Source organism: Limulus polyphemus, unplaced genomic scaffold, assembly GCF_000517525.1.
Source record: "Limulus polyphemus unplaced genomic scaffold, Limulus_polyphemus-2.1.2 Scaffold724, whole genome shotgun sequence".
In the NCBI taxonomy this organism is placed as follows: domain Eukaryota; kingdom Metazoa; phylum Arthropoda; class Merostomata; order Xiphosura; family Limulidae; genus Limulus; species Limulus polyphemus.
In genome coordinates, this window is record NW_013666334.1 from 249,214 (window position 1) to 274,987 (window position 25,774).

General features: G+C 34.1%; 1 protein-coding gene across 1 annotated transcript in view; it reads right to left on the minus strand.

Moving 5' to 3' along the window:
* Positions 1-25,774, minus strand: part of LOC106460180 (AF4/FMR2 family member 4-like) — a 174,629-nt gene that overhangs the window by 113,233 nt on the left and 35,622 nt on the right. Inside the window, exons 3-5 of the mRNA XM_013919867.2 lie at positions 25,061-25,684; positions 24,557-24,604; positions 3,921-4,013 (exon numbers count right to left, since the gene is read on the minus strand). Coding sequence (XP_013775321.1) covers positions 3,921-4,013; positions 24,557-24,604; positions 25,061-25,684 — 765 coding nt within the window. The remainder of the gene's footprint in view (positions 1-3,920; positions 4,014-24,556; positions 24,605-25,060; positions 25,685-25,774) is intronic.

The following is a 25,774-nucleotide window of genomic DNA, read 5'->3' on the forward strand; positions in this document are numbered from 1 at the left end:
AATAGAGAACTTATAAAACCAGGAAATTGTTTTACAAAAGGTGTAATAACTGGACTATTCATATATAACATACATTAACTGGCTATTTAAATATTGTTACAGATATATATTTATCATTCTTTTACATGAAAAATAAACACAGAGTGCCTTTCAAATAGATTGTGCTTAACAATGTAAGAAATGAAAAGAAGAATGATGTAAAATTACTGTAAAACTGGAAAACAACCAAACAATCAATTTCTACTTTAACAATACATTACACATTAAACTAATTTGTGTTCATTTTATTCAAATAAAGAAGTTTCTGCCATCAAAACAAATAGCATTATTTTAAACTTAAAATACTGATTGTTATGCTGTAACAATCTACTATTAACCCATAACAATGGTAAGTTATTTATATATTATTTGAATATTTCAAATAGTTGAAGGAAATGCAATTAAATTATTTAAACTAGTTGAATCAGCCAGGGCTGTCACACTTTGTAACTTTCCTCCTAAACTTGAATACACCAGTGGTTTCTAGATCTCCTATTCATCTTTTACCAGACATTTGGTCCTTAAATATGCACATTCCTAATGGAGCTTCACAACCATTCTTGGAAAGGAGGGTGAATTATTGGTTGAAATCCCAATAAAGTAGTTCTGCTTGTTTACATCCAGTAAATATCATCCATACAAATGGCATTACTGTTGTTAAGTGAATTCATATGAAAACGGGTCAGCATAAAAACAACATACATCTTTTCAGAACATAAGCACTGGCTAAACTCCTTCCAGGATATTTCATTTAAAAACTGCATGAAATCTAACTAAAAAAAGCCTGTATTACTGCCTTCTATACAACTATTAAAGCATGACTTCCATATGCAGCTGACAGCAATAAACAGAAATGTGGAAATAATGTATTTATTACTGAAACACTCAGTGGCATAAACTCCATATCACTCCCACACACCCAACTAACAGTGAATCAAAATAACTATAACAAAATAATATACTAAGTTAACAGTTTCATGCATTTTTTGACCACATTAAGGACTTGAGGGTAATTCTGTATGAAGACACACCAATATTAAAATGAGCTGGAAATCGATATGGGCAAATAATTTCACAAACAGTTGGTTTGGTGTGTAGCACAAAATTACATGTGTTATCTGTCCACTACAAGGAATGGAACACTAAATTTTAGAGTTATAAGCTTATGGCTGAGCCACCAAGAGATTTCATAAATAGATAAAGAAAACAACAAGTCAAATACAAAAAACTATTTAAAGGTGTACATGTTTCCAGTTATTACTTATCTTTTAAAAGCAGCAAATTGAAAAAAAAAAGGCGAGCCTGTTTATCAAGGCATACAAGACTTGTAAAGTAAGTTAGTTTATATATATATTATCTTTAAGGATTTAATTCGCTAAGAATAAATAGCCGATAGTGTAACGCCCTACCAAGGCTTATAAGCACTACGAGAATAAATACGTGTAACGATATTAGACACGCCCTTACAGTTTCTGACCTTGTTATATATAATTATGCAACATGTTAGGAAAGTTCAACACGTCACATTTGTATTGGACTGTCCTCTATTTTATGTTCAATACATTATACTAATGCTACTACATGAATTCTGTAAATTAATGACAACTCCATACACGTCGTCCTTCTATAATTACACAAGACAGAACTTAGGTGTGTGTGTGTTGGGGTGAGTGGTGGTGGTAGTGAGGGGGAGATTGGCAGCTGCAGCGTTCACGCCACGTTTTCTAGTCTATATTTCCTCCAGCAAAATAAAACTGAATAACTTTCGATAGCAGCAAATATTTTAATGAAAATGAAGCAGTATATGAAGGTGTGTCCTATTTAAATCCCATGTAATGAGTAAGAACGGTATGAAAAGAATAATCTCCATATATTCTTCCACTTCTTTGGTTCTTTATTTTACTGGAATTAAAAAAAAGGGGGGGGGGGCTTACGTTGAATCAAGTGAACTTACCCGAGATTTGTTGTAATTACTTTAATGTCTGTACTTCCTTCTTTGTATAAGAAATAAGAATCATCTTCTGGAATTAATTTATAAACATGGCCCTAATAAAACTTCTAACACTGTAACAACGCTACACGATATTCTGTATGTCCCACAAAATTAAAGTGTTTTGATTAATAAACGACGTTTGGTTGTCCCATGCCTCAACTGTTCCGTCAGCTATGCTGCTCTACTGACACTTTCTTCACAACGACGCTCAGGTGTGTTCAATACACACTGGCGTGTCTTGCTCTCGCTATTTTAGAAGTTTTCAGGTAGCAGTACATGTACTGTATTGAGCACGTGTGTGCCACACAAGATGTCTAATAAAGTTCAAACTGCACAAACACAGGAAGTTCGTCAGCCTGAGTGACCAATGGAGTTAACCAATCAACATAAAATAAAACAAAATGACTTTTAATTGGGGATACTAACCAGACGTAAAGGTAGAAATATAATCCCCGATATCATCGTATTTTAAAAGCTGTGCGCAGACGTTTTGTCACAATATAAATTTTGAAAGCTGTATTTGATTTAATAATGGAAGAAATTCACATTATACAGAGCTAAAACAAATACTGCTCGTAAATAAAAAACACTATGCTTGCTACATAACAAATTGTATAGATGGCGACACGTGCCAAAAGAGTAAGAAATCCAAACTTTCAATGTACTGAGATAATCCTCGAAGTATTGATTCAAGTAGGCTATTTGATTGCTTTCTTTTAATTTTTGGGAGCGCCACTGTCCAACTACATCCTATATAATTTTTAAAAATTAAAAAAGGATAAAGAAAATAGCATTCCGTCACTTTGTTCTTATATTTGCTGGTAACTGTTACGAGTATAAATGATAGAACGGTTTCTAACTCCACGTAATGGGATAAAGATGAGAGATACATACGTCAGCATCGTAGATAACATTAAGCGATATGGAAAGTGGCTCTAGAAAAATATCGAAGCAGAAACGTCATGGAAATGTTGCGTGGAAAGCTAAGGTACAAGTTTCGACACCGAGTGAAAGCTACTTCACTGACGCTTTGTCCAATTAAGCGACTTTTCTGTGATAAACACTGTTCTATACCATGAATACCGTAACGAATTAGAGCCATGATAAACACTGCTCTATGTTATGGATACCGTATAAATACATTGACGTCGAGAATATAGAAAGTGGGCAGACGATTAAGTGATAAAGATATAAATAGTGTGAGAAAGCAGCAGACAGACAATAATTGAATCATTAATATCTAAACTAAACAGACTTATATCATGACAAAATGAGAAGATAAATCCACTGATAAACACTGTTATGGATACCGTATATATAAGAATTAGATCCATTGATAAACAATGTTCTATGTTTAACAATACCGCAGAAAGTAGACCCAGTGATAAATAATGTTCTATGTTATGAATACCGTATATATGAGGAGTTAGATCCAATTATACAAGATATTCTGTATTATGAACGTCGTAAGCTACGTTAATTCATACTAAATTCACTACATCTAACATATATTAAAATACATATTTACTATAATGACGCAAAGTTATAAAAATAATACAAATATCACTCATTATTTTGACAAGCAAAAAGGCTGTTTAACACACAGACAAACAGATTGGCACCAGTTACACTAAACAATCATTTAGTATGACATCCTTCTTAATAAAAATATAACATTCTTTCAACACCTTGCCGACTACACATTTTTATTATCTTCAATTGTTTGGATTCGGAATACAGTTTTCTACGGTATTAAAGTAACTGAAAATAGTGCGTACGTGATGTTTCTGACACTAAACCTGCATAAATCACAGGTTGCAACAAACCTAATCATGAAAGTTTAGTTACATCGTAATTCACACATAGCAGTACATGTTTGTTAACTTACTCGTTCACGAAGTGGAGAGAAACCTAAAACTTGCTCTTCCTTCGGTGGCGTTGCTATGGTAGTGAGAGGAGGTGGCACCACCTGCTTCATTTCCTATAAATAGAATCGTCATATTTATTTCAGAGAAAAAGAAAAGAAAAAAGAATACGACATCTTGTAACCAGAATTAGAAGCCATCGATCGAATTGCGATGAAACATTTTTAGAAGTCTTATTTTCGTATTCAACAGGACTTTATATAAACAGATAGTGTGTTAAAATACTATCGACTAGTACCAATATCATCACCAATAGTATGAAGGAAGGTTAAGTGAGGTTTTCAGCATTTGTTAGCCTGTACTACAGGGTGAGTCAAAATTATGTATAAACACTTTGATATGTTGTATCTCGGTAAGTTTATTGAGTAAACATGAACCAAAAACGTTTCAAATACATTAGATGCATAGAAATGTGACACATTACAGAACTTACGTCAGATGTTCACAATGTCCGCCACAAATATGCATACATGAACGGCATCGTTTCTCAACAGCCCAAGATACGGTGTTACACGTGTCAGCTGTAATTTAGCCTGCTTTCTATTGTATCATCACCCACAAATCTTGCATTGTTGTGGTTTATGACTATATACATTATCAGGTTTCCCCATGCAAAAAAAAAAGTCTAGGGAAGTGAGGCTTGGAGACCTTTTGGGGTATTCAAAAGCATTCCCCCTTCGACGTATCCACCGTTCGGTAAATTCAGTATAGATAGGCACGGAGATTAGAGTGGAGATGTATACTGAAACATGTTTCTTATTGCAGGAACTGCATCATTCATTAACAGTTCAAGATAACTCTGCCCAGTAACAGTATCATTGAATCTGCAAGGTCTGATTATCCCACGAGAGGAGAGCCCCTTCCACACACTAATCCCTGGCAGGTTAACATCTTTCTGTAGTTTAGTGTATATTTTAGTTGTAAAACGTACATTTCATTGAAATTGATCATGCTCTCTACAAAATATGGCTATTCAAAGTGTTTATACATTATTTTGACACACCCTGTATATGAAGGTTTAACAGTCCAGAACGACCACGTTAATAATATCACTCGAGTTTACAGATTTTGGTTTACCAATCTGTTATGACTTTTTTGCAGTTCTTCAGAGATTTCTGATGATAAATGTTCAAATCTATTAAAATAACAAAACCAGGGATGCTTCAAAAAATGAAAATTAAGGTTGTGGTGATTTAACCTCTGTCCTAATCTCCTAAGCTTAATGTCATACGTAAAACACAACCTGCAACAAGGATGAAACATTAACCTCCGTTCTTGTCTCCTAAGTTTAAATACCGCAAGTGAAATCTAGTCTGCAGAACAGATTAAACAGAATAAAATAAAAACCTGTTCTGGGATATTAGATTAGTTGTATACCGATCAGACTCTTATAATAGAAACATTAACCTTCCAATTACCCGTCCATAATATTATTGGCTACAGGATCCCTAATTAACACATGACACACACACACAACATTTAAATATCAATATTGCAATTAATCCCACTAATTACTGCTGAGGTTTCCCTCTTTCTTCTACATACAAAAATTTGTAATTTCACCCAATATTTTTGGTTAGTTCTTTACACTGAAAGTGCAAATAGGTAAAAACATAAAATTACTCAATATTATATGGTATGTGGAGCCCACCAGTAGAGATCGGTAAAAAACAAATTGATAATTTGACTCTTAAACGATTTCACAGGGAAGGTTCATCTGCAGGTTTTTTCGATGGCAAAGTGACAATGTCTAACGTTCTTTCTCGTGAGTTAGTTGAAATCCCTCTATAACATGAATGTGTTGTTATTATTCACGACGTGGAGCACTTTTGAATGACAACTGAAAATGTGTAATTTATCTTCGTTTAAATTCGCCAACTTCTGAAATCAAGATCTCGAACCATGGGACAAGTTTTAAAACTTTAAAAGTATTTGATCAATAGTTAACTACAGGTAATTAAAATATTCTCGTCTATTATATATTTATGTACAATCACTCTGACGTGACAACAATAGCTAAAGTACTGAACAAGAAATCGTCAAAATAAAATATTTTCCTTAAACTTGTCATAAAAAGTTAAATTTCAAATCTTTTGTCCGGTTTGTTTGTAATTATAGATTCAAACAGCTCAGTTCTAGGCCTAGCCATCTTGTTCTTGTAATTTTCCAGTATCAATACAAACATGCCGAAAGAATGCTATAGAAAATCTCCATTTTGAGGTTTGTACGTTAAGATCTCCGAGACCTTTTAAATCGCTACCAATACTTCGAGTAGCAAAAGTGTCAGAATTGTGATTTTTTTTGCGTTTATTATTATCATTATTATTTATAATGTCATATTTATTCCGTATAATAATATAACTAGTGTTTTTCAGAGTTGTTCCCCCTATGTCGTAAAGAGAAGACACAATGGTCACGTCCTTAGTTAGGGGTGAGTGAAATGTTTCATATGAAACCCCAACCCATTTTGGCTTCCAATGGAAAATTTTTGTTGATATTTTTTTTTACCTACACTATTCCATGAGAAACCAAAGCATTTTTATTTTGATCTATGTATATTCAGTAGTTCATTATATCGTTCCCGGACCCCCCTGTTCTTTTGGCTTGGCACACTATAAACGACCCCACCCAAGATATGTAGGACATGATTCAGATAAGACGTGACACACCACTCTTATCTTTTGTACCTAATGGAAAAAAAATATAATACTAATACATTAAAAATCAATAAAGTACCACAATTTAAACTAATTTTATGTGGTGGAAATTATATAAGAATTTTATTTGCAAGCAACATTTTATTCAACGTAATTTAGAGCCGTGCACCCAGATTTTAATAATGAGAAAGTAATCCCAACTTTTCAGAAAGAGCTTGAAAATTACCTGTTCTTGTTACTCTTCCAATGCTGAAAATAAATATTTCACACTAATTTTTGTAAAATATTTATAATCGTTACTTCAATATTTTCATTTATTTATGTTCAGTTCTTCTCTGCAACACTTCTCAGTTTCCAGATGTAAAATATCATAGCCGGTTGGTGATGTATTTAAAGGTATACTTACTTATTTAAACACGGCATTCTGGACTACCTACTTTATGCTAAATCACATTTATTGGACATAGCCAGACTTTTCTTTTTCTCTTACTATTCACCTTTATAACAACAGAGAAAAAGACAAGGTTGTTTACAATAACATCTACACTACAAGAAGTTACACTGATGTATTCTTTATGTGATGCATTTGATTCTACTGACTGTTCTCATATATATCCTGCGAACAGGAACATCATTTCGACACACTATTGTATTGGATGAAAATGCACAACATTTAGTAATTCTGGACACAAAATAATACATTTGTAAAACATTATACAGATCTCACTCATGTAATTTTCAATGACATTTTTCACTATTCTACGGTTTTCGTATAATTCGTATGAGACTATTAAATACTATTTCTACGGAGAAAATTGTACAATTTAACTTTATATATATACACTTGCGCATGTTTCTGTACCTTGAAATTCGGAATGCAAATTATCGATAACCTAGTGTATTCATGTAATAATTTCGAAAAAAATGCTACAACTGCTCGTAACCTTTGATGAGTTCTATATTTCCACAAATTTAATTCTAACCAATCTATAAAACATTTAATCAATATCCCGTTTACAGAAAAGCCGAACATTTCAAAAAGTAACATGGTATATATATATATACACACACACACACACATATATATACATACATATATTTAATGCCAACTCGTAAGCATTAGCAACTACTGTAACTATAGTATTCTTTCACCGAAGGAATGTAGTTGGATAATTTTTTCAGTGATTTCAACAAGAAATTTCATTTTACTTAGCACTGGCACAGCCACGTATTGGAAGTTATGGGAAGGAGGAGAGAATGGGGGTTTAAAATATCAAAGTATTCCAAAGAACGAGCTCTAATTCAGAAGTGGGGGGAGAGAATCCGAATAATGAGCAGGAAGTGCTAGTCATTTTTTAAAATTAAATTGAAACCTGTTTTTAGCAATTAGTATTTGTTTAGTGCGAACAACGATTGGGAAATAACGCAAATATCAGAAACCATACACACACACACACACACTCACTCTTCTCGTAGTTACGCTGGTGTTATTTAGTTATATAATTATCACACCACCTTGATAGATAACGGAAAAAAAATGATATCAAGGGTAGATTACGTTAGGGGGGGGGACACCTGCAGTGTTGAGTCAACATGTTAAGTACACTGGTGAGTTGAAGTAGACCAAGTCTATGGGAAAACAAGGCCCATTAACCCATTTTAATGCCTTATGCGAGTACATGTTTGTCTCCACAACAGACTCTTGTTCGACCAATGAGAATAAAGGTGTCTCTGTAAATGAGCTGCTTAAGACTAAACTTGATAAAGAAATCACATAAATAACTAGAACAAAATATGACGTAAGTAACTTCGCCTTTTTAAACATTCGATGTATAAATAATTAACTTTGATATTATAATGACACCTAAAATCAATGTAGTAACTGATGGTTTACCAACTCCAAGTATTTATGATTGGGAATTAATTACAGAGCCACAACACCTAAAATCTATTTCCCGTAAGCTAGCTTCAACAACGAATGTTCGAATTCTATTTTCTATGGTTCAAAATATGACGTACTAATTTTAGCATAAACACGATGGGAAAAAAATTATAAAATTAGCGGTTAAGTCGAGATAATGACAAATCTCACATAACTCAACAAATTCTTAGTCACGGTTCAGTACTTCAGGGTTTCTTTGAACTTATTATTAATTACGAGTGTGACTAAGCAGTTGGAGCAAATGCCATTGTAACTGAAAATGGTTAGTTGTTGTTTTTAGCACAAAGCTACACAATAGGCTATCTGTGTTCTGTCAACCGTGGGGAATCAAACCCTGAATTCCAGCGTTTTGAGTTCTTAACTTACAGCTAAACAACCGGAGGACAAATGAAAAGGAAAGGACATCTAATGTTCAGGATTTCTTCTACAGTCTCTTTACTTTCACACCTTCCACACTTTCTGTGTATATTATGTGCACTTAAAATACAAATGATAACTATTACGTGAATAATACAAAAACGTTCGCCCATTTTCTCAATTGTTGGGTTTAGTTCACCTCCTAGCTTTCCCATTTTGAAACGCTTTTCAAAATTCATGTTAAAAACAAAGAGGGACGATTCAATTTCTGACTAAAAGTTTCTACGCATTTTGGCGTGAACGAAACTACAAACACCTTTTCCAAACTTCTTAAATTTAACATTTTACAACGTTAATAAAAGTCTTTCGATAACGAGTAGTTCATCAAAAAGAATAATTGGAAAACGAATACTTAAGTATAGAGTGGCACCATAATATAAAGACTAACTTTGCCACAGCTGGTTCAATCCTCGGGAAACCTTGACATAAATAATAGCTTTGTCACAGTTTAATCTCCAGGGGACTTTGAAGGGGAGGACTAACTTTAAATAAGTGTTTAGGTATTCAGATAATTTTACCTGTTAGCCGCCAGGTCATTTAACTCGCTCAGAATGAGTTAACGAGTCCACAAATGTATCAGGTGAAAATTAGACTTAGTGTCTGATGTTCATATGAAAGTAATTTGTCCTTCCAAAATAGTGGCTGACCAAAGTCTTAATTCGTTAAAGAAAAGGGTCGTTGTGATGAAATGGATTAATCGTCAATAACTTAGAACACACACACACGTTACTGGGAAAAGAAGAAAAAAACAATTTTATGGGACAATAGTTTAAACAGCGTCATTTGTTTTTACTTTGTCAAGACAAATATGTCACTCTTAACAAAATATTAGGACTCTACATAATACGGGATTGGGAGGGTTGAACATCCCACTGATTGAGATGAAAAATGCCGGAGTCCAAATTCAGTGAGAATAAAATCTGTAAGTAAACACCTTCATTTCCTGGACATTTCTAAAATATTACTCTTGCTAATAGGCCTGTTTCGTCAAAGTTCAATATCTTAATATTAGCACTGTGCTTAACTTAATCTTTCTTTTATTGTTGTTGTCGTCCTTTAAAATTGAAACTACGAGTAACCATTAGGATTCACTCAATCCTATAAATTTATTTATTAAAAGTGTCACCACGTGGATACCACTGGAAAAAAAATAAACATGTAGAAAACTGTTGCTGTTCATGGTCGATTCAAGTATGTCCTTTACGTTTTGCAAATTGATTTTTAACAATGGCAACTATTTGAAACTAACACAAAAACTCTTGGATGGAGGACGCTTTCAGCAGAAGTTAATAAATTCATTATTTTGAAAGAATGAGGTCGATCAGCCACGGGAATATATTATTCTAAGGATTTGACAGTCAGTAAAAGGCAAAATAAAATAAAATCTGAAAAAGGAAACTTATGCGTCTCTTAATTGGTTAATCGAAACTTCGTTTTTAAGTTTGTACAATGTAATATTTTTTAAAAGGTCGAGAAATAAAATAGAAACTGTATTTAAGTTGTCAAAAACTAGTAAAATTTACAAGCTTCATAACTTGGAAAAAACAGGTTCATCGCAATTTGTTTACAAATAAAAATTCCATTAATGTTTATGCAAGGATATTTGCCACAAGATAACACCTCGGATACCATTATTCCACCAGGAATGTTAGAAGAACAAACTACATATTGAATAATCTTATCTGTTTACTACTTCACTAACAACTTTTAAAGTTGTTTACGTTGAAAAACCTTATCGTGTAGGAACGTATTTACTTTAAAGTTTGTGAAGAAGTTGATTACTTCAACAATAAAGAGTGGTGCAGAAGGCTTTGTTTATTTGTTTCCGATATTCGCGAAAAGGTAGAAAAGGTCTAACTTGGCTAAATACGCCAAGTTTTGAAATGACAAGACTAGAGGAAAGACAGCTATTGAACAACAACAACCGTTAACTTTAAACCTACTCAAATTTGATAGTGCGGAGAGCTATTTTGTGGCAACGGGACGCGAACCTTGGACCCTCTGACTCAAACTCTGGCAAGCTAATTAAAATGTCATGCATGGCTCACTTCAGAAGGCACAACCCAATTCAATTAATGTATATATAAATTAAATTTTCCGTCAGATTTATTTTTAGTATTTCAGTTAATCATCAACAGTCAGTAGCCAGAATATCTGGTTGCCAGGATGAAACTTTTCACTAGAATATACCAGGAAACCTGACGTCAACACACACTAGAACCGAGGAACTGATAAGACTAATATCAGCATCTCGACGATGGTTTATCTTAACGTTTTACATATTTATGAGCGAGTGTGACACATATCAACATTTAAATGTTAAAATATACCACGTGTTTGAACTTCGACTGTATCATAATGCACCTTTAAAGGGACAAAGGCATCGTATTTTGGATGATACGTTGTATAAGGGATACAAAAAGGATTACGTTTTTCACCCAAGTAATCATGGAAGAAGCTTGATAGTTATATTTCAAGGATCATAATATTTGGTAATCGAAACATAATAAATACAACAGAAGGTGAACATGTGTGTTACCGTTAAGCAAAGCTTTAAAAAAAATGTCATGGTGCCACATTATCAATAATAAAATATTATGTAGCATTAAGAATTTATTCGTGTTTTACAAAAGCATACGATAGCTGGGGATACGAAACTCATGATGTGGACAACACAATTTATCACATTTGAAAGCCATATACAATCTTTCACTACGCATGCTTTAACGTTTAAAAAATAACTCAGTAAGGATATTGGAACACCTGGCTTAACGTCTTGAAAGCTTATCTTTTGTAAATTATACTGATTCCGGAAGAATCGGGAGAAATGATTTTCAGGGCACAGGATATGGGAAAACATCTATCACTTTCGTAAAGCACGTGACCTCGAAGTCATACTGTTTTAGTAATGAACACGTTGCCTCACGGTTTCTATGACGCGTCGAATGGAGAAAAACGTAAAACGCATGAATAAAAATTGATTTAGTCACATAACATTATACTGTTCCAATGTGACATTAAGTTAGAAAAAAAATTCCAGGAAATGATCTCATGCACGTTATTTCATAACTGGTTCATCAAGTAAAATGAAAGGAACTTCCTTTCTTGATTATATATACTTTTTTAAGAGTAACGTTTCTGAATATTTGTAATGCATGTACAATTTTCCTTTATGTTCAGGAAATTTGTACAGCCTAAAACTGTGGATCATATATGTAGGGGGATCAGCTTTTACAGTGTAAGTCACCAGACTTAAAAGAATATGCGTTATGTGTACTTAAACGCAAACACAAATTTACAGTTTTAATAAACATTATTAAAAAATATTCGGTTTAACTACGATGTTAAGTTTACACCAAAATACGTGAAATATATGTGGGGGGCAAATGCCCCCTCATGCCCCTTCCTGCGGGGAACCTTGGATCATGGTCATGTTTATCCAGGACTCTACGTATTAAAGTTTCATTTCAATTTGTATACTCACGAGCTTGTTAGAACAAATATAATACTTAGTTTTAAAGCTGAAAAAAAAAATGAATGAAGAAAGTCACAGGTACTCTACACCCTAGATTACACAAATGGGTTTGTAAGTAGCTAAAGGTAGAATTAAAAAAATGTATTAAATCACCACCCGAAATAATAATCTATGAATTTACCGTATCTAATAAATGAATGAAGAATGTCACAAAAACGGCAGAGGTTAAGAATGAATTAATAAACCCTATAGCAAGGACGCATTCCAATTAAGCCACAAACACGAAACAGAGAATGTGTCACCAACTGGAAGTAAGAGATCCATTAGAAAAGTGCGAAGTGGCAAATCCGGCACAAAAGGTATGTGAAGTCACTAATCCCGTAGAAAGATTGAGAAACGTTACAGATGGGTTTGTTTGTTATGAATTTCGCGCAAAGCTACACGAGGGCTATCTGCGCTAGCCGTCCCTAATTTAGCAGTGTAAGACTAGAGGGAAGGCAGCTAGTCATCACCACCCACCGCCAACTCTTGGGCTACTCTTTTACCAACGAATAATGGAATTGACCGTCACATTATAACGCCCCACGGCTGAAAGGGCGAGCATGTTTGGTGGACGGGAATTCGAACCCTCAACCCTCAGATTGCGAGTCGAGCGCCCTAACCACCTGGCCACTACAGATTGGTAGAAATAATGTGTACTGTTTCCAACCAGTTTCAGTGGAGTAACAGTCAAAGTTCGCAGACCCACTAAATAAGAGCATATTAATTCTATAGGGCCGTTTCAGTACCTCTGTATTCATTTGGCCACTGGAGGCCCCAAGCATTTAGGCCATGTCAAAAAATTTCAGTTATATTATTTTGGTTAAAATATATAGTACTCGTTTGTTTGTTGTTATGCGCAAAGCTACATAATGGGTTATATGTACTGTGCCCATTAGGAGTATCGCAATCCGATGTTTAGCATTAGACGTCTTCAGACTTACCGATTAGCCGTATATGGTACATTTAATTGAAACTATTTATATAATTCTTATGTTTCATTTATATTATTAATTCAGTACTACAAATTTAATCATCAACTTAATTTTTATTCAGAATACTTTAATGATGAATTAATACGTATAAAACGTGTACGTTTCGTGTACAGATACGACGTTAATTAGTTAGTTTTATTAAATGTGTTTTAATATCAGATGTGCCTGACAGCCCGCATAACATATCCATAACTACTATTAAAAGCCATGTTACTGTTGCCATAAGTCAAATATGTGAAAAGTGCCACGTCCACCGTTGGTACGTTATTTAAGACAGGCCTCGGTGTTATGTTTCTCCTGTAAACAGTTTGGCGACAAGAAAATGCTGCTGAATGATGGAGATTTTCGTTCCTGCGATATATTAAAATAAAAAACTTTTAATCTCACGAGAAAATCCTTTTACATATTGAATGTTATAATGAAGGTATTAGTACTTCAATTGAAAAGGTATACTCAGATCAAGGTTTTATTGACAGGTTAAATCACCCCGGGAATGGAAATTTCTTAGATAACATGGAATTGATGACACATTTGAATCCGGCAATGAATTATTAAGTTCGTAAGTTCTGAAATAACGAATTCATTAACATTGATGCTGTCAAAAAGGAGTCGTTCATGTAACTGTTTAAAAAAACAACGTATAAAGTAATAGTATAGGCTTCAGTCCCATATGCAAGTCATCTAGATTAGCTGTCGAAAGTTTTAAGAACAGTGAATATCCATAGAATGATAATAAATATTAAAGACATTTTATTTATTTCATTAATCTCGAGGAGACCACAAACTTTGCTCTATTAGAGGTCATTCTTGAAGGGCTAACGAAACATGGAATATCATTCCAAGACTGCTATCGACAAGGGTGCGAAAACGGTTTCAATATAAGAGGCCAAACAAGGGTGCTGGTGTGGAATAAATACATAGGTTGTTGCAATTAAACAAAATGACATTTTTTGTTTCTTGTGACGTCATTCTTTGAACCTCGTACTGTGTGATGCTGCAATTGTAATTTGGTCAACAACTTATTTTTGTAGCATTAACTAGCAGAACGCTTATTTTAAAGCATCTTGTCAATATCACTTTCAAAAGTCTTTCCGACGCTAGATGGGAGTGTAAAATTGAAAGTATAAATACGATACAATACCAAACAAAAGGTATATTGGCAGTACCAATGAAATCGGAGGAAACTACACCTTATTCTGAAACTGAATCGTTAGCAGATGAGGTAGCATCATAAATATGTATAATCTTGTTAATAGCTTGGTATGATATGCTCGTACAAATAAAACTAGTCAGCAAACAAATGCAGCACTAAGCTATAGAGACGGATAGTGCTTACAATTGTTTTCATAGTCGCTATGACAAATGCTAAAGAACCGGGAGAAAAATTATCAGAATTACCAGAGACTCGTGTTAGACGATTTGTTTGTTTTTGAATTTCGCGCAAAGCTACATGAGGGCTATCTGCGCTAGCCGTCCCTAATTTAGCAGTGTAAGACTAGAGGGAAGGCAGCTAGTCATCACCACCCACCGCCAACTCTTGGGCTACTCTTTTACCAACGAATAGTGGGATTGACCGTCACATTATAACGCCCCACGGCTAAAAGGCGTGTTAGACGAAATAAGCGCTTTGCTATTTACGATTCTGAAGATGAATCAATCATTGCTGTACAAGAATGGTTAACGCTGAATTTTTTATGTTATTGTGGACTGTTTTTAATGAACTTGGAAGATAGATACGAGTTGTTTTATGCCAACTTTCAATTCCTCTGAGACATTAGGTTATTCATAATGTAGAACACAAAATCTTACATGTATTTAACTGTAGCTCTGTCCTGCTCCGATGGAACTAAGTTATGTGTGGACGAAATTAAATTTGCGGTTCAACATCAACATCTATATACAATTCTCCCAGATACGTCTGACGCTCTTAGAAGACTGCCCATTATTTACAAAAATGATTGAACTTCGGTATATCCCAATGTGTACGTTGTTCTCCGAGTGTTACTTACAGCTCCAATGACTGCTGAATCTGCTGAAAAGAGTTTTTCAAAGTTGAAATTAATTAAATCTTCCACGTGGCAGGAGCACGTCGCAAGGTTGTCCACACTATCCATGAAAAGGGTATTGCAAAAAGTGAGTTTTCCAGTTGTTAAAACAATTTGAACAAGAAGAAGTAAAAAGTAAATTGTCAAGTATACTCGAAATAAATACAGTTCAAAAATTGCCGCGCTCCATTAGAACTTATAACATGCCTTTTTCAATAATTACAATTGCAATGGGGTACAGGAACACTTAAGTTATACAGCAATATTTAACCAGTACTAAGACTTAAGAAAATGCCAGTCAGTAAATTTTATACTTAAAGTATCATGCATCAGTGATTGTTGGAGCCACTTCCAAGAGTGCGAGTACCGAGAGCCGAGCATCAATAAATTAAAAATTATGTCATCATTAATATGTAATACCAAGACCACTAATTTGAGCTTGGTTTGGTTCTCCTCAAAGCTAAAAGACGTACATTTCATGCGGGCTGAGAATGGTCCTATGGTTAGCGTGGTGGACTAAGAATATGCAGATCCAAAGTTCGAATCCCGTTTAATACAAGAAAATGAATAAAAAATCGCACTCGGCAATTTTGGGCAACGGGTGACGGTCAAATCCCTTTATTCGGTCAGACAAGAAATAGGTACATGCTGCTAAGCTGCATTCCCGCTACAGTCTCTTAGTTCAAAATTAGAGCTGCTACCACAGACAGCCCTTGAAATGCTCTGGGAGAATATTCCAATATATATATAATATTACATTTCATGTCCTAGTCATAATGTTAACAAAACTATAATATATATAGAATAACAAACAAGAAGGAATTTGTTTCGTTGAATTAAAATCATAATATGGTATTAATTGTATTACGTCACCAGGATGACGTCAAAATTTCCTACAGTTTATGGCCATCATCCGCGAGGTAACGTCCTCAAGAAGGGGAAACACGGCCGACTGAATAAAATTTTGCGTGCAGTCATATTCTAATGTTTAAAAAAACAAATGTGATTCACAAAAAATATGGAAAAGGTTTGGTCAGTAACACATCGTATACTGTCACTGACTCTAGAGCTCAGTTCCAGTTTCAAACATACATCTTCAACGTTGTGCTGAAATAAAAACTAGTGTGGGTATATATAAAAAGACTTTCTTTTCTACTGACAATTCATGGTTAATTTTTATTAAAAACGTAAAACACCATATAGAATTTTTACTCTACACAAAAATGATGATCAAGATTTTGTACCCAGCTTTTTGTTGTTGTTTTTAAAGAAAACAGAATTCTCAGAATTTTGTACATGAACCTAATGTCTTTCACTCAGTGGTATAGAAATGGCAGCTAACAGTAAATAATGATAATAAGGTTTCAAAGCAAATTAACCATGTGGAACAACCATGACAGAGAATGGTACAGGAACCCCAAAAAATAATAACTGAAGTAGATATATGTATAAACGTCTTTAGTACAATTTAATGTGAATAACTTCCAGTGTAATTACACTTAGACAAAACAATTGGTGTTAATCTACATTACCTGGCTGCTGTTTATAATAACTGTAAAAACCAGAGATATTACTGTAATTTAAATTGTCGTCAGTTGTTAATGTGTGTGTATGTGTATGGTTGACATACTTTGTCAAGCTTATGGTTTGCGTAGCCTAGTTAACCAAAAATGTTCTACTTGTTAGAAATGGCTCTTCAACTCCTAAATGACTTAACAAATATATTTTAAATTGGATATAAAAGATTCTAGTACAAGACCGGCATTGCCTAGGGAAATTAGTTTATTATTAACTCGGCAGGGGTACTGATGACGGATGAAGTGTAAATATATAAATATTTGCTAAATTTAAAACTTTAATTTTTTTTTAGTAATTATATTAAACTTTCAGCCAAATCTGCCACCATGGGGCATCACGTGCAGTGCAGAAAAAATAAATATGTATATACGTTAATTTATAAAATCATATAATATATGATACGAACTCAAATACGATGTAATATTAATTTCCTAAACCTAAAACCAAGATTATAAATTTATTCGTTGACAATGAAAGAAGACCTGGAGCATGAGAACTGGTAAATTGAAATAAGTTTCTTATTCTAAGTTTTATACACAAACACATCTACACAGGTGCGAACTGAGACTAATTGGACTCCAGAAGGAAGGAAGATTTTTAGGTCCTATAATGACAAAAAACGAAAACTTTAATAGTACAAATTCTATTAATCATAGTGTAAATAAACTCACATGCATAGTAAGTTATACATGTATATTGTATTATTGATTTTGATTTTTTCTAAATACGTTAAAAAACACTTCAGTATTCGTTGTGTTGGGTTTTCAAGTTGAGAAGTTTGTGTAAGATTTGACGCTAAACAACAAAATGTAAACTACGTAGTTGTATGTATTAGTATATGAATGAGAGTTTGTTTGGCTTTCTTAAAATTCTTTATTTTACGAGATAGAATCTAATTTGGTTAAAAAGAAAAAGAAAATAGGATAGATATATAGCTAACTAGCTATCAAAAATTATGTTTGATCAATTATAAGCCGTGTGCAAAAAATAGTGCCAGTTACCCGCTTGTTCAACCCGCCTCTCTATTTACATTTTTATTTTAAGAATTTGTGATTTATAAGCTCCGTCCACAAGAAAAGGAAATCGTCTAACTGTGACGATATATAGGCTATAACTAAGACGATTATGCTAACAACTATAAGTGTAATCCTAGGCCACCGTCACGGATGGAACCGAGTTGCATCACCGTAAGCATCTCTCATAAATCACATAATACGGAAAATAAACTGCGCGCGCGTGAGTACATGTTAAGTTTCTTAGTGTGCTTGGAATATTCACAAAGCTACACAAGAACTACCTATGCTAGTCGTCCTTATTTTGAAATGACAAGAATAGAGAGTAGTTAACAACACCCTCTTACCAACGTCTGGAACACTTACGTCAAAACAAACACTGGTATTTTACAGTCGATTTCATTACACAACTATGACCACAAAGTGCGGAGTGCGATTTTGAGGTATCGAATACGAACCACAGGTTCTTGAATTCACAGGCCGTACCAATAGATTATGCCGGCCTTATTCAAGTGTATGAAGTTGTTTAGAATATACATCAAGACACATTGTAATGTGTCATGAAGCAAAAAAAAAAAAACAACGCACGGCACCTAGTGTGTTATTAACATGAATTAAAACCTTTTTGTGTGTGGTAGACCTCCCAAGTGTTCTAACTTTACATTACATCAAATTTCAAAGAAATCACTTTAACCCTGATCGTTTTACAGCGGGCATAAAATTCTTCGTTTCTTCTTCTTCTTCGCACCAGTGAAAAAAAAAAAAACTTCCCGCTAATCAATTTATTTCATGCTTAGTACATAACTGGTATATATGTTGCTCTAGCTTGACAGCAAATTTGGTTGTAGCAGTTCAAATATTCTGGGAGATATGGGCACAAATTACGCTAAAATCTCGTAAATTTTGCGCTCGTTTGGAGAAAAAATTGGCTAAATCGATCGCGCCAAAATTTCTACCACACATTAAAGTATTCTTAAAAGTGGAACGTTTTTAATTTTATAAAAAAATTGGATGCGAAATCCGAAGTTACGAGCCCAAAACCACCATCATGTAAAACTTTTCACACGATTTTTGCGTACTACTTTGCATCACACTTCATTTAATGTAATAGGTGTTTGATGCTAATTATACCAAACAATATCTGAGTATCAAACATACGTCCTTTGTGGTTATTTTAACCTATTGTACAACAAAAAAAGTGTTATCTAATGAAAAACAACATAGCTGTAAAAAATGTGCGGCCAAAAAAATAGAAATAAAAATAATAATTTCGACAGAAATATGTGACATCGAAGTTTGAGGCCAAAATGAGAAAATACCGATGATTAAAATTTTATGCAAACTAATGTGACTAAGCACTCAAAATGTTTACAAATATTGTTCAGTATGCGTATCTACTACAAAATATCACATGGACAGTTGTTTTTTGTCGGGGCGTAGCTAAACATAAAACAGCAGCCTATGTGATTTCTTGTTTTACACCTATGATGTTTTTGATTATATATATAAAATCTTTTTATACTAGAAATAAATCTTAAAACCAACAACACGACATATTCGAATACATATGGATGAATAAGCTGAATTAGAATTTTCACGTAAACTTAAATTCCACATAACATACATTATCATAGAATCTGGAATAAATAAAGATGTAAGCAAAGCACGTAGCGTTAATTTACTAGAATACACTAATTTTTTATAGTCATTCGCGTGGTAGTTTGTTCCTCTTACTTATTGCTAAAATGAATTAAGAAACTAAAGAAATCATTGCTCCATAAGAACCTAAAATCACGATGCATATAATTAAATCAAGAAATAAATTCATTTCTTCAAAACCGAAAATACCGCCCAACAAACATTTTCTAACAACTCACCCTCAGAAACAACATGTAACAATATTTGCTGAAATGGCTCAATGGTAAAAAGTTATTAAAATGATACTCGTAAACATTACCATCAGTCACGTGGCATACGATTTCGAGTCAGCCGAAATTGATAAACATAGCTCGTACGAACTACAAACACAGAACACAATGAAGAAAACTATTATAAACTATACACCATGCCAAGACGTGAGAAGCCTCTTTAAATACTTTAACCAGTACATTATTTTTCTGATGTAAACAACTCTAAACCTGGACAAAAAAAAAGGAAAATCGAGGAAAACATTAAGTTAATGTAAAAATATGATAAAAGTGTAGCAGAAACGCAGCGAAGAAGTTTTAAACTCCTGTTGTCCATTTCTTTTCTTTACCTCTGTACGTGAGAACAGGTGTGTGACCCAATGGTTAGCGAGCAGGACTGTAAAAGGAGGGTATGTGGTTCGCGTCCTGTTGCAGTAAAATCGCAGTCTACACTTTGGGGTCGTGAGTGCGTTAAAAAGGTGATGGTCAAATCACCTTATTCGATTAGTTTGTTTGTTGAATTTCACGCAAAGCGACACGAGGGCTACCTTTGATAGCTGTTCCCATATTATAATTTTAAAATGACAGACTAGAGTAGTTGGCCCCAAAGGTTGGCCCACGGTCCACAACAGACCATTGCAAATTTGATTTGTTGCTTGCTCTATGATCAAATATTACATAAGTAAGCATAACTGTATTTGGAGAATGATGTCTTCCCCAAACAGTTCATAACTGGAGACCACTGGGTTAGAGCAGATGGTTATCATCTAAAGTGGTCCAGTATTAAAAATAACTGTGGACCGCTGGATCATAGCAGATGGTCATCAGTAATCAGGTGTGGAAAATAACTGGGGACCACTGGATTAGAGAAGATGGTCATCATCTGAAGTGGTTCCCTGTGAAAAATAACTGGGGACCGCTGGGTTACAGCAGATGGTCATCACTGATCCAGTGTGGAAAATAACTGGGGCCAACTGGATTAGAAATTGAAGAAGCGCGAATCCCATCAAAAGCTATAAATGCTCGTACTCAAACAGAGCTGTAGCTCGGTGACAAAAAACACTACCAATGCTGATATTAACCAAACCAGAGGGAAAACTGTCTTCCTTTTGAACTTTGTAGAATGTTAAGTGATTTAGATTTTTTTAATATATAGTGATACATCAAAGACCTGAAATAAAAAACAAACTGGACTAAGATATCTCCAATATGTGCAACAATACAAACTTTTCTGCTGCCTGAATTTTGTCGACTTGGAAGCACATCAACAAAAAAGAATTCTTCAATTGGTATGTTTGACAAGCTAGTGGACTAATATCTATTTTATTCCTTCTGCAACACAGTAAAGTTATACCACCAAACTATTAAAGGTTTTTTAACTTCTCCCTTGTATACGATAGTGGCGTATAAATGAGGCCATTGTATATTCGGCCAATACCTAATATTATATCAGAAACAACACTTGTTTCTTTGATCATATTAGAAGCTAACAACTTATCACCTTCAAAGATTAGCTTAAGTAACTATCTTTCTTTGTCCTGTTCATCTAAACTTTTATAGTACGCATTTGTCACACTGCAACCTACACACGTGTCGCTAAATCCCTCTTTCCGGTTGAAATGGAACCCGGATATAACTGTTTATAATGACAGAGTATCCGTGCTCTACCTTTCACGTTAGTTAGTTCAAATCGCGATTGTCAATGAAATTTATATTTTCATATCAAAGATATTTTAAAGTACCGCCACATGTAAGAAGGTGATATTTTTACATTCCATTTCCTCTGGATATTAAAAATTAACCTAACTTCCTTTTCCACACGTAAGGCTTACGAATGAATAGAGCTTACATCTGATAGACAGTGTATCCCAAACCTCTATGTGAGCTCTACACCTACATGTAGGTACCTCTCTTACAAAGGCACATTTTACCTTTCCAGCATTGTAGTTTGTAACCTAGTTCAACTTGTCTGTCTTTTATGTATATTATATATATATATATATATATATTATTTTTTTTTTACTTTAAGTAATGAATAATAAAATATGTTCAACACACCGTAACAATGTTCTTGATCTAACATTTCATTGTGTCCGGATCTTTTCATTCAAGGACGTAAGTGGCTAACCTTGATCTAAGAAACTTGCAAGAAGTTTACAAAAGTTAAGAAACTATATATATGAAAGTTTATGTTAAATGACAAGCTGAAGAATCTGCTTCACATACAAACAAAAAAATAGTATTAAAAATTATGTCGCCACACAGTCTTGTTCCAAAACGCTTATAAAAGTCTTGCATATTTTCTCGGTATAGTTTTTATATTTATAATCACCTAACCGGTTTTATGACATAAATTGAACATGTTAGTCCAACAGATCTAGGTCACGAGCCAACGAACACAAGAACCATTCTCATGAGCGTGGCCCATATTTTCAATCTGCACACGTGGCACAGGTTAATAATATAATAATAATACTCTTGTTTTATAATTTAAAACCACCATCTTTGGAATAATGTTTAATAATATTAAATCAAATCAGTAAACAGTCTTTTGTTTGTCGATTTTATCTTAATTCTAAATCTGGATCGAAAGACTAAATGCCCAACCTTCTCTTCCGATTTTAATTACTTTCAATGTTTTATACCAAAATCATAATATTTTTATATAACTTTTTGATTAAAGCACTGCTAAACATTCCCAAATAAATTAAATCGTTTCTTTCATACAGAATATACCCTTTAACGCTATGTGACACAGCAGTTTATCTTAAACCATTTGTTCCTTGGAGATAATAGAAGAATCCACTGGTAAGTATTAATCAAACACTCATACAAACATGGGATACTTTTACTACGTAAAGGAAAATTAGACACCTTATTCATAACCACTACAAAAGATCTGGTACACCTTATGTATAACCACTATAAAAGATCTGGTACACCTTATGTATAACCACTACAACAGATCTGGTCTTGTTCTTCAGTTTGACTTTGTCCAGGGTTACTAGTGAAATATTTCGAAATCCCTCTTAACTCAATGACAAATGGCGAATTCAAAACTGACTGGGCCTCAAACACATTTCTTTCTAGCCGAAATTCTCGGTTTTGGCAACGAGGGAAAAACAGACTATATTAAAAATTGTCCACATTTTATTTAATCTTTGAACAAAATAACGAAATCATGCTAAAAATGAATAAAAAATTAAAAAATATTTGATACTCGCGGAGTTAGAAAATAATCACTTCAAGGCACGCTTGCCATCAACATCGTAGCAATTATCGATTTTTCTCAAGGCTCAGACTACTAATTGGTATGTTGCTTTCTTTTATTCTCTCAGACTGCCTTCAAATGGAGCTGTTCTCAAGGACGAGAGAAAATGTCGCGGAAAGCTACAAGTTTACAGGTGTGAAAAAACAACAATACAAAGTAGTTTAGCCTAAAATTAGTAATAACGAATTTAGTATGTTTGTCATACCTCACGAGCCCTGGTATTGGACGAAAGGCCTCGTCAGGCACATGTAGTTTGGTTGACATATCATATTCTACTTTACTTTCACTGGTAAGTTTTTAGAACCAATTATGCTCAGATCTAGTCCTTACGTTATCTCTTTAGCCCAGCTAGATTTCTTATTCTTAAAGAGCGATAACAAGTAGAGCCAGTTTGAACTGGCAAGAAAGTAGTCACAGGTCACAATGCGAGTGCAAACCCATGACAGTTTATTATCCAAAACGAGGTGAATATCCACATATATAACAACTGAATAAAAAGGCCGCGATTCACGACGAAGGTATCTTCCAATCTAGGGTGTTAAAAAGCATTTCTGCTGAAAAATGCAGTGTAAAGCTTTATAGCACAACATCTCATATGCAGAAACGTCAAATTACTAAACCACGTTCTTAAAACTTACTTTTGACAACACTGTCGACCGATTACTCACTAGCTTATACAACCAATAGCTAACAGGAGTTAAAATGTTTTGATTTTATATGCTTGGTTCTTTGTTTGTTTGAATTTCGCGCAAAGCTACATGAGGGCTGTCTGCGCTATCAGTCCTAAATTTTGTAGTGATAAATTAAAGAGAAAGCAAACATAACAGCAAATGTACAACGTTTCGACAAGGTTTTGTCATCATCAGGTCGAAACGTTGTACATTTGCTGTTATGTTAAACTTATATTAAAGTTTTTCTTCATTATCCATTCAAGCCGTCTCCAGCCATTATTAGTCTCAAAGTGGGTTCATCGTCATCGAATTTAAAGAGAAAGCAGCTACTCAACAGCACTCGCCGCCAAATCTTGGGTTATTCTAATGAAATAATGAGAACATACCGTTACTCTTATAACGCACCTACAAAACCAAAGTATGGAGTGTGTTTTGGCGGCAACGGCATGTGAGACATGGAAGTCCGGATCCTAAGTCCAGTATGCTAACCATTAGACCAAACCCAGTTCAAACAACTATAAATTAAAACAAATCACATAGTCAATGCATAAAACATAATAAAAAAATCAACAAAAGAACAATAACTTACCCGCAAAATGGATTCCACTTCAGGATGTTTTTTATTTTTTACGTCCACCTTATAGAACACAAAAAATTAATATAATAATTTTATTAGTTTTTATGAATGAATATTTAAAAAAATTCTAAAACTTTATGTCTTAGAAACCACTAAGATTTTTTCTATTAAAACAAAAACTGATTATAATCTATTAATTTATATCAAACATTAGTAAAATAAACGTAAAACATTATTCGTTTGTTCGTAGGTAAGCACAAAGCGGCACAATGGGCTATCTGTGATGTGCTTACCATGGGTATCGAAACTCGGTTTTTAGTGTTATAAGCTTTCAGAATCACCGTTGTGCTACTAGGGGGCGAATAAAATATTAAAGAAGTGAAATATTATGCATGGCATTGTCAGTAACTGAAATTAATTATGTATTATATTTCCAAAATTACGAACACTTTAACAACTTTGTTTTTGTTTTATTTTTGTGTTTTGAGAATAATAATACAATACAAAATTTCTCACCTGGTGTGTTGTATGATTCAACTTGAAGTGGTTCTGTTTGTTATGTCGTACTTTTTCCCTGTCAGTGGCCTGACAGGGCGTTGAGGTACAAAGTTTGGTAGTTGATGAAGACATAGGAACATTACCAGTGTTTCTGTGATGGGCTGTAATAGTAGGTTGAGAACTAGTTGTCCTCATTAAATCATCTATATCCTTAACTGCTTTGGCCGTAGATTTGTACGAATCTGATGGTATTTTTGGGACAACCTCTTCCCTCTGATCCTGTTGAGCACACTTTTTGGAACGATGATGTTGGCTGCTCACGATGGGGGTCGTCGATTTCTGATCCCTTTTTAACAGTGATGAATTTGTCGAAGTAAGAGACTCGTTTACAGCACATGGATTATCAGTCGGAACCGACCTCGCCAAATTACTATTGCTGGATGATGGTGACTGTCGGATGGGATCACATCCTGTTTCTTTTCCATTCCGATCCACTGCTGTGTTACTGACGCCAGTGGCCACAGTTTTAGAAATTCCAATCAAATGTGTGGGATCTTTTGTTAAATATGGCTGCACTTGGTTAAAATCTCCTAGCGTGCGTCTAATCCGTCGAGAAGTTTCGTCTTCAAGGCGTGGCACGACCTACTCAATATGACGAACAATATTTTAAGTGTTAAATTTTTAAAATCAAGAAAAAATTTCTAATAATACATTAACTTTTATATATATTTG